Source organism: Muntiacus reevesi, chromosome 2 (assembly GCF_963930625.1).
Source record: "Muntiacus reevesi chromosome 2, mMunRee1.1, whole genome shotgun sequence".
Classification (NCBI taxonomy): Eukaryota; Metazoa; Chordata; class Mammalia; order Artiodactyla; family Cervidae; genus Muntiacus; species Muntiacus reevesi.
The window spans coordinates 215,827,216-215,838,139 of NC_089250.1; the positions used below are offsets into that span (position 1 = coordinate 215,827,216).

General features: G+C 42.2%; 1 protein-coding gene across 2 annotated transcripts in view; it reads right to left on the reverse strand.

The window, feature by feature from the left end:
• Positions 1 to 10,554, reverse strand: part of RFWD3 (ring finger and WD repeat domain 3) — a 32,341-nt gene extending 21,787 nt beyond the window's left edge. The window contains exons 1-3 of one of the 2 annotated variants that reach the window (XM_065925000.1): positions 10,422 to 10,554; positions 5,490 to 6,069; positions 534 to 736 (exon numbers count right to left, since the gene is read on the reverse strand). In XM_065925000.1, the coding sequence (XP_065781072.1) occupies positions 534 to 736; positions 5,490 to 6,067 (781 nt within the window). In that variant the 5' untranslated portion in view covers positions 6,068 to 6,069; positions 10,422 to 10,554. Of the gene's footprint in view, positions 1 to 533; positions 737 to 5,489; positions 6,070 to 10,358 lie in introns of both variants that reach the window. The other variant, XM_065925001.1, reaches the window with a different exon arrangement.
• Between the last annotated feature and the right edge of the window lie 370 nt (positions 10,555 to 10,924).

Consider the following 10,924-nt stretch of genomic DNA (forward strand, 5'->3'; position numbering starts at 1 on the left):
TTGCCCCAAAATGCTCAAAGTGCCCTAGGCCACTAGGTTCTCTTTCAAGGTTGCACCTATGCCTACTGACATAACTGTTAAGACAGACGGCTTTGCTTTCTACCACAATAAAATGCCCTAGGCTCATCTTGTGTATCTCCTATCACAGACTTGGAAAAAAGTGACCAACTCAGTGGGTCACAAATCACATAAAACTGCAAGCCAGATAAAATCCTTTCTGTATAGTTATGGCCCGTGTAAGCTCATGGCATCACTAACTCAACGGCCACGAGTCTGAGTAAACTCCCGGAGCTGGTGACGGACAGGGAGGCCTGGCGTGCTGCAGTCCATGGGGTCGTGAGGAGTCAGATATGACTGAGCGACTGAAGTATCTGACTGACTGGGTGTAAGCTCTGCACTATAAAGCAGTAACCTATGACATCCGGCGTGAAAAGGAAAAGTATCAAAACACAAGTCTAGAGCTTCTAGCCTTCTGGAGCCTAAACTTGTCGGCTGCTGACCTCGTGAATGGAGTCTGGAGAAAGAATACTCACCTTCTAAAACAACAGCTTCAGGCTCCTCTGCCTGGGCACCTCCCTCCTCAAACTCTGTGGAGCTGTCACTGTCGGAAGCAGAACTGCCTGATACCTGCAAGTCATCAGAGACAGGATTCCTAGTCTCTGAATCATGAGAGGTGGCTGACGAATGAGGCTGGGTCCTGCTCGCTTGAAAGAAAGCATCCAACGGTGCTCTCAACCTATGCACGGAGAAAGACAACAGAATTCTAGTACAACATACTAACATCACAAGAATAATCCACAGTAATCTGGAGGTAAATCCTAGTTATTTAAATGCATCACCAGGCCATTAAATGTTGAAGTAGGAACAGAGATTCAGGCAGATGCTGACTGGACTACATATGCTCTTTCTATTCAATTATTCCATCAGCTCACACTGAAGCTTGACCCTTCTGCTAAAAGCTAATCTTACTTTACTGGTACTTCTTTTGTCTATATCTTTTAAAGACATGACTCATTAATACATTAAAAGAAAGAGAAAGAAAACTAACTTAGCAATTTGTCTGCTGACATTAGGGGGCTGAAAAGAGTGGGCAACACAAAAAAACGGCCCTATTGATCAAATACAGCCTCATAAATTCTGTTGCTGCAGTTACTCAGACCAAGGTCTTTGGGGGTATTAAGTCTGGCTACAGTCATTATTGTTTCAACTCTCACTTTAAGCTGTTTTTCTTTTCAAGTTAAAAATGCTTAAAAAAAAAAAAAAGTTAAAAGTTCTCTCTTTTGCCCACTCAAACTTTCTGTTGAGCTCTCCAGTGATTTTTTTTCCATCTAGTACATGTGTCAACTCCAGTATTTCTACTTTGTACATTTTTATAACTTCAGTCTCTTTATTAAAATTATCTATCTGGTGACACAGTGTTTTATCCTTTGCTTTAGTTTTTTTAATATATTTAAATAATCTAGTAAGGTCAACATTTTGGTTTCTTCATAAAGTTTTTTTTTCCTGTGTAATGACTATACTTTCTTTACACATCTTATATTTTCTTGAAAATTGGACATCTCATAAAACATAATGTGATAACTCTGGAAATGAGAATTCACTGTTCCCAGGGTTTGTTGCTGTTATTTCTTATAGTTGCTACTGTTTGTTTAGTGACTTTCTGAAGTAATTCTATAAAGTTTGCACTCTTTGCTATGCGTGCTGTTTGGTTAGCTTTGTGCTCAGTTCATGACTAGACAGAGATTTTCTTAAACACCTGGAATCAGTAAGCCTCCCAGTCTTTGCTGAGGTATCTGACGTGTGTGTTGGGGCACATCAATAATCAGCCAGGCAGGTGGCAACTCTACGTTAGACTTCGTTTCTTGCTTATGCAGAGCCTCAAGGTCGGCCAGAGATGAGAGCTAACTGCTTTAGTGCCTTCTTAGGCCTTACCTGAGTATGGGTACAGCTGCACACAGCCCTCGACATGTATGTGGCCTTTTAGAGTCCCAGGAATATGTCAGAACTTTTTAAAACCCCATATGAAGATCTCATTCCCCAGCTTTTCCTTCTAGGCTTTTTGGTTAGTCTAATGTTTGCCCCAGTGACCATCCACTGCCTCAGACAGATCCTGGAGAATAGGCTTTAAGCTTTTAGGACTAAGACAAGCCAGGAATAACCTTTCAAGTGGCATCTTCCAGGAAATCACTAAACAGGTGAAAAAAGAATTCTTTGGTATTGAGGTTTCAAAGTACCTCCAATTCCATTCTACTCTCTCTAGTTGCTTCTAGGCTACTGACCTTTCACTGTGATTACGGGCAGTTTTCAAGACTACTATGAAGCTGAAGAGGAGAATGGGAATAGGGAATGCCACAAAGCTCACAGTTCTTATTGCGACTCAGTTGGCTTTCTTTGAGATTCACTCACTGAACTGTTACAAGCACTGGATAATTTCCAGAATACTGAAAAAGTTGATTTTGATAAATGTTGCCAGTTGTTTCACTGATTCGATACAGAGGATTTTTCTGAGGTCCTTACTCTGCCATTTGCACTGATGTCACTAAGGTTTGCTTTTTTAAGAAAATGCTAAGCAAGTTTTAAAATTTATTTTTAAGAACTGTGCATGAACAGCAGCTATAGCTACTCATGAAAATAAGCACATAAGAGCAGCACTGCCTAAGAACATTTGAGCTAAATGAAACATATAATAAAGTTAATCTATTACACAAATAGGGCTTCCCTTATAGCTCAGTCAATAAAGAATCTGCCTGCTGCAATGCAGGAGACCCAGGTTCAATTCCTGGGTCGGGAAGATCCCCTGGAGAAGGAAATGGCAACCCACTCCAGTATTCTTGCTTGGAGAATCCCATGGGGTCATAAGAGACGGACATGACTTAGCGACTAAACCACCACCATTACATGCATATCAATAGCATTCTGCATAGAAACCAGTAAAAATTAAATGATTAACTTTCTTTAAAAAATCACTCATTAATATTGCTTTTATTAGCAAATAGGCATTTCCAAGGTCAGGAGGGGACTATGAAAAGCAACTGGGAAACAGTGCTTAGGAGTATAGTCTTGTAATTCTCCTCTTTTCCTGCACTCATCATCTCTGGATTAAATAACAGTAGAATAAATTCTTGCCCCTTGCTTACCCTCTGTAGTCCTAGATTCCATAAGCTCCATGAAAACTAGTAACCTGATCTGTCCTGTTCAGATGTATATATCTCCAAGGCAAAAGTTCAGTCCTTCACATAGTAGAGTGTCACAAATATTTGACGAATGAATGATGATGCTGACAGTCAGAATCAAGCAGCCTCAAACAAAGAAATAGGAAAGGAGTTTGTGACCTTGATTGAGAAGTAGTTGGGAAAAATATCCCATTAGGTAGGTTTCCCCAATGTGGTGGAGGCTGAGGCAAAAGCGTCTCACCTTGGCCCAGGCTCTCAACACCTGGCGCAGGGGTAGTGTCAGGTGAGTAAATGCCACTAAACACCATAATGAGAAATTCACTTCAAGATATTCAGAAGGTATAAGCAAATCAGTCCTGGGAAAGCTCAGACTTCTGTGTGAATTTAGTGTGGAATTAATTTACAACACAATATTTAACGGCAAGAAATTTTAATGTCTCATTTATCAGGCTCCAGAATCCATGTTCTCTGCACAGTGCTTTCCCTTGAAGGTTTATTCTCTTTGTGGAGACAGACAAACTGACATCATTTAACAGCTAAATTCTGTAGCTCAGTCCCTGAGCACAGATTCTACATACATCAAGAAATTTTCTGATTATAGAGTCTGGCTTCTGTGTGTCAGTACCCTCTAGGAGAACCATGCTGACAATGCCAGAGAATCTGGTCTCTGTGCTGTTTCTAATTTTCTCTGTAAATTGGCATCTGGTTTATAAGTGTCACTCTCCTGTGAACTCAATACACTAATGTCCCGAACCAAGTGCAATCCCCTCACCCACTCACCCAATGTATGAACAACCAAGCCTGAGGACAATTTAAGAGTCCACTTCACAGTTCTGGAGGACACCACTCTCAACTCTCAGCCACCTTATTATTTCACAGGGTCCCCAAATTGCACTACAAGGTACCTTCGTCTATGACACAAATATATGAAATCCTACTTTGCTTTGAAAATCAGCATAAATGACACCTTAAAATAACAGAGTAGCATGGACTTGCAACTCCTGTCAACACAGAATGAGGCTCTTCTCATCCAGCATTGACCAGGCACTAAAGAATAAAGCCACAGTGACAGCAGCCCTGACACACGAACAGCAAGGTCCACTGAAAGGGATGCTGAAATCCAGAATCAGAAGGCACAACTCCAACTCCAGAGTCATCTCAGTCAAACCATAAATCACCCCATCATCTTCCTCATTTGCAAAACACAGGCAACAGATGGCCCAGTTACCACTTTTTAGTGCCATCTCATTCTTTTCGATATTTATTTTGTATTATTTATTTGTTTGGCTGTGCTGGGTCTTAGTTGTGGCAGGCAAACTATCACTTGCCACACATGGGATTGAGTTCTCTAACCAGGGATTGATCCCAGGCCCCCTGCACTGGGAGTGCAGTCTTAGGCACGGGACCACCATGGAAGTCCCTCATTATTTTCATAGTGTTAGAAAAATGGATCTGATTGAAGCTTCCTTTATTTGCTTTTGTAGACAACAGTCAGATCCAGGTTCCAACATCAGCTCTAACCTCCTCTGTACTGTCACTCTGAGACCCTGAATAAATCAATCTCTCAGGGTCCAAGTTTCTTTCACATTTAAAATGAAAAGGTTGAATTCAATCTCTTTCAACATTATGAAGACATTTAGAAAGCCAACTATGGAACTAAGTATTTCAAATAAAGCAGGAGAAGTTAAAAAACAGATTAAAATATAGACAACTGTTATTCTTCATAATAACTGTCAAGACTTGACAGCTAACCCCTTCAAGAGGCAAGTTCAAACCAAAACCTATGGAAGAAAATTATTTTTAACTCTGCAACACAGTATCAGGTGAGGAGGGATAGAATGTTTCCCACTAAGTCAGATAAGTTCTATATTAATTCACACTCTACTTTTCACATGGGTTCTCTAAATCCAGCCTGTCCATCTTACAAAATCTACCGTACCACTAAGTGGAGTGCCAATGAACAATGAATCTCAGGCAAGTGGAGTGGACTTGCAAGTTAAATATATATGTATATATATTTGATGTACAAGAGACAAATGAGCGAAAGAAAACCCAGCCTCTACAGACACCATTGCCAACAAACTACCAACAAGTTTCAAAACATATCTGTGTACCTTATCCTCTCCACTACTTTGTGAAGTAAATAAACCAAGTAATTTTATTTTCATCTGATTTATGAGGTACTGGGGGTTCAGAAAGGTTATGCGATTTGCCAAGTCACAATGCCAATTCCTGGCAGCACTGGGGCTATCATCAGGGCCTAAGGTTCGTAATTCCCAATCAGGTACTAATCCCACTATTTACACATCTATTTACCTGGCACTGTTTGTCCTCTGGGACCCTCCTGTTCTTGTCCTCCGTGAAGCAGAACTCCTCCTACTCCTCCTGGCTCTCACGGGCCCCACACTGCGGTCTGAAGTTGGTCGCAGGAACTCCAGCATGCCATGAAGTCTCTGCAGCCCACTGATGAAGCTGTTCACTGAATCCAATGAAGGCACTTGGGGAGCCCGGTTAGCATCAGATCTCGGCCTAAACTCCTCTAAAACTCCTGGATTGAGGTTCCCCACAGTCTCTGTTCCCGAGAGCTCCACTTCCTCCGTCAGATCAACAGATATCTGTGGAATAGGCGGAAGCAGCGGCACTCTCTCTGGACTGTTGATCACCTCCTCAGGAATAGGTTGGAGCAGGGGTGGTCCTCCTTGGATGCTGACCACCTCAGCAAGTACAGGACGCAACACGGGTGGTCCCTCCTGGCTGCTGACCTCCTCAGTATCAGGAGGCTGGAGCAGGGGTGGTCCCCCTTGGCTGCTCACCACCTCAGCAGGAGAAGGCTGTTCTGCAGCACCATGATCTAATTGCACCTGAAGATCATATTCCACTGCTTCACGAGCCATCACTGAGGAAGTAATATTTGTAAAAAGTATTAGTAAAATGTATCAGCTACGTGGCATGTTTTATCTAATTATGTCTATCATTTAAAGTTTCTGTTTAAGATCATTCTTGACAAAACTGAGAAACTTAAAAAGATGATTTTAGCTCTTTTCCTATAAGGACTTTTAACCAGTTATCCTGTTTACCCTTCGAAAACATAAAGTCATGTGATCATAGCACTGGTCTTTAAAAGAATCTATAAAATAAGAGAATTGAACTATTGAAAATAATCCCTCAGACCTCTTGCAGTTCTGTCATAACCTGTATATGGACATTTACTACAACAAATGCATACAATGCTATATTTAATTTTAGTAGGCAATATTCACCTTTCATGGCATTAAAATGCAAAAAATAAACACAGAAAGAACACTTCCACAAAATAACTCAAAAAATAACTCAAAATAGAAATTTACCTATTTCCCCCCAAAATGCTGAGCAGCCTTTATTTACTTCAACTTTTTCATTACTTTTGTTTTCTGTCTCTAAGTCCATCTGTTAGTCCGTTCAACAAATATTTATTAAGCACTAGTTATGTTCCTTTCATTATTTGTTTCCTGCCTCTACTCCACTACATTAGTCTATTTTTCAAGAAACATTTAAGCATCTGTCATACAGTCAAGACACTTCACAGAGGCAAACAGATAAGTAGATAAGACCCAGCGTAATACAATTTACATTCTAACAAATGAGAGAATAAACAAATCAATGAGAAAATTATATATTGTGCCATTTGGTTTTAGGAGTGGGGGGCAAGACACAACAGTGAGAGGCGGCCTCTTATAAGACAAGAAGGATTAAAAGAAGTTGGCCACATGAAGAGCCAAGAAAGAGTTTCAGAAGAAAATCAATACAAGGTGTCTGCTAAGTATGGGTTAAGTGCATCAGAGAAACTAGGAAGCCCAGCATAACGAGCACAATAAGAAAGAGCAGACAGTATGAGGTTTAGTATGAGGAGTGAAGTTGAAGATACATGACACTTTCACTAAAAGGGCTTGGTAAGGAGTTTCTTCTGTGTTAGGAATGGACTGTAGGGGAGGAAAAGTGCAGGCAAAGTGACCACTTTATAGGCTATTATGGGAGTGTAAACTAGTGGTCACAGAGGCAAGAATAGTACCAGTGGAGATGGAAGAGTAGACAGTAGAATCCTCAGTATAGTCATGCCACTTAAAATCTTGGGATAGATAAACTACCTAAGAAGGAACTGAGATAGAAAAAAGCAGGCCAAGGACTAATACCAGAGACATTAACATTAAAAGTATAACAGCTTTAGGAAGAGAACCCAGAAACCAAGACCATGAGGTAGGAGAAAACCTGGGAGAGTGTGGTGTCTTAGAAGAATGATGCAAGGAGGGGACAGTCAGGTGTGTCAAGCGCTACTGAGGGGAAGAATAGCCATTAGATTTAGCAATGTAGAGGTGACAGATAATCTAGAAAAGAGCTGTTTCCCCAAAGTAATGAGTAGAGGCCAGACTGGAGTGGTCAGCATAAACTCAGAGAAGTCCAATAAACACAGCAGATGAAGTATGTTTTTCTTTCTTAGTCATTCCTGAAAATCCATGAACATGACCCCCATCCCCTTGCAAGAAAGAGCAATAAAAAAAGAATAAATCACAAGAACAAAGCAAAGAGAGTGTGAGACATACAGTTTTCTGTACCAATAACTGGTAGGACTGTGTGCTATTGAAAAGCAAGCTAATTTTCACTGAGGGAACTGTAGAAACTACATATCACAGAAGATAGCATTGAAAGATGGAGATGGACAGGAGGATTAGCTGAAAGCCTGTGAAAGTAATCTGTTCCTCTAGGAAACAATAAAAAAACACCTCCCCCTATGCTGCAGAAAACTGGAATTTTGAACCACACAGACTTGAGACCAGCAGTAAAAACAAGGAGTTAAGTGAAATTCTACAAACTTTCACAAGTGTGAAACACTTCCAACCCTTCTCCCCAGCTGCACAAATCCAGAACGCAATATTCTGGTTTTTACACATTCTCTATGCCTCAAGGCAGGAGATTAGAGGACTGTTCTCTAGAGAAAACCAGCTGAAGAGAAAAGATCTATAAATACTAACACTTGTAAATCTCAAGAAAATGGCTGGGTCTCTGTCCTTATATCAAATGGTAAAAGTTCCTTGGTTGGTAAGGTTCAGTCATTCATACAGAGCTTCCAATCTTTTCTGAGGGAAGTGAAAGTCGTTCAGTTGGGTTCAACTCTTTGCAACCCCATGACTATAGAGTCCATGGAATTCTCCAGGCCAGAATACTGAGTGGGTAGCCTTTCCCTTGTCCAGGGGATCTTCCCAACCCAGGGATCAAACCCAGGTCTCCCACATTACAGGCGGATTCTCTACCAGCAGAGCCACAAGGAAGCCCTTATGTCCTTATATCTAACGGTAAAAGTCCCTTGGTTGGTAAGGTTCAGTCATTTATATAGCTTCCAACCAGTTTTCGGGGGGGGGGGGGGGGGCGGAAATGTCTCTCCGCAAAACAAAACAGCCAAAGAACAACTGACATTCAAGAAAGCCTCCAACATGAGAGGAAACCAAAGCAGACCAAGAGAAGAAACTTGGAAAAAAGAAATGTGATGCAAGAAATGGTAATAAGTAAGCAAATAAAATAAATCCAAACTTTAAAAAATGCCAAGGGAAAAAAATAAGATAAAATCAGAATGCAAGAAAGAGCTCTTAGAAATTTTACAATCAAAATAAAAGCTTTAATAGAAGGACTGTAAGATAAACCTGAAGAACTCTCAGAAAACAAGACAGTAAAAATAGTAATATTAAAAGGTTAAATCAGAATACTTGACTAACTGAAGTACAAGAATGAGAACTCAAAATGGAGAAAAAAGTGAAGCAAAACCTCTGGTCAAGATGGAACCATAAACTCTCTTCCAACTAAGAATACCAACTCAGTAAATTTCCTCAAAAACTATACTGAAAAGAAAAAAGCAGACCACAGATGAAACTCCATTATTAATTCCATCTTTAGGGCACTTAAAAATATGCAAAACCACACTACTATATGGATTTATAAATATAAGGTAGTATAAAACAAGCCCAGGCATGAAAAATACCCAATTCAGGAGAGGGAGGGTGCTGGGGTACACACGAGGCTTTGACTATAGAATTTATTTATTTAAGAATAAGAAAGAAAGAAAAACTCATCAAAAGGTCAAAGTCAAGATTTGTTAGATAGGGGTGATGAATGCACGAATCTTTTAAAAATTATTCTGTGCACTTTTCAGTATGGTTAACATTAAAAAGTGAAATTTCTTCCCATGATATGCCAGTTCTGATTAGAGAACAAAAGTTCTGATGAGATGTGAAAGGCCCAGAGCCAAATCCCAGCCTCATTCATCGGTGTATCCTACACAAGTAGTACACAGTAGATGCTAAATACTTACTGAAATACCCACCATACATACACCTAAAAATGCAAGACCAATCAACTTCTAAGAAGACATCAGCACCCAATATTGACAGACAGAAGAGATAGAGAACAACGTCATCCTGGAATAAAGTTCTCTACACGGCGCTGTCCTGGAGCAAAGCTTCCCCATCAATGTGGGCCAACACAGAACCCGCCAGGCCTGGGGTTGAGGAGGGGGGCGTCGGCGGGTCCCCTCCATGCCGTGAGCAGCCTGGTCCTAGACATCCTGTGGTTTTCCCAAGCTTTCTTACTCAGATTTCAACCAATGTCCACGCTGGGCGCGATGAAGACTCCAAATTAAAAAGAAGACGAGGCGCGGGGCAGGAGTCGCGCCGACCTGGGTTCGAATCTCTGCTCGGTCACGTCCTACTTGAGGACCTTACTTAGGACGGTTGCCCAGCTTCCCTGTTCGACTTATTCGTCTTTAAAATGTGGGGCTAATACAAGTATTTATGTCACAGTGCTGCTATGAGGTAAAGCTGGATAGAACGATAGGTCTTTCGTTCAACTTGAAACTGAGGCAAGCAGCGGGCACTCCGTGGGACAACAGTTATTTGCACATGAAGAGTCCGAGGTCCCTGGAGAGCGACCAAGGACCTCTGACTCCGGGCCGGCGAACTCAGCTCCTTCCAGGAATCCGGAGTTCCTTCCGGCCCCGCCCCCACCCGCACCTCGGGGGCCGCCCCAGCAGCCCCGAAAGAACGGGAATTTAGGCGCCTCGGCCCCGAACGTTGGGGCCGCCCGGAGCGGCCGAATCTCCTCAAACCACCGAGTTCAAGCCCGCCCTGCCCCCAGCCCAACTCTGGCCCTGCGTCCACGTACCCAGGGGAAGTCGTCCCGGACCCAGACGTCCAAGGCCTGGGGAGAGGCAAGTGCCAACCTCACCTGAAGCCAGAGCACACGGTCAGACTCCCCAGGTCGCCGGAGGCGCAACAACCCCCTTAAAAAAACTTGCCGGACTGGCTAGTATAGCCACTTGCAGCAGCTCAAGCTGCCCGCCCGAAGTGCTGGCTCGGCCTGCTCCTATTGGGCAGCAGTTCCAACCGGTAGCCAATAGCCTCTCTTCTTCTTTCTTTGGTCGCCGGCTGACTGAAACAGCGGCGCTCTCATTGGTTGACCCTTCGTAAACGGGGCAGGTAGGACCATGGGCAAGGAAACCTCGTACAATTGGTAGAAATCAACGTCCGTCAACACGCGCCCAGCCCCCAAAGAGAAAGGCGGAAGAAGGAGTTTTACCGCTCTTTATTTGAACTTTGTGGCGGGAGAAAGTCGTAAGGGAAAGATTTCTTAGTGCATTTTGAAAAGATGAAAATATTAAAACTGTGCCTCATGCTGTTTCTCCTAAAGTCTTTGGTGAAGAAGATGCCTGTCACCAAAGCCAACCTTAG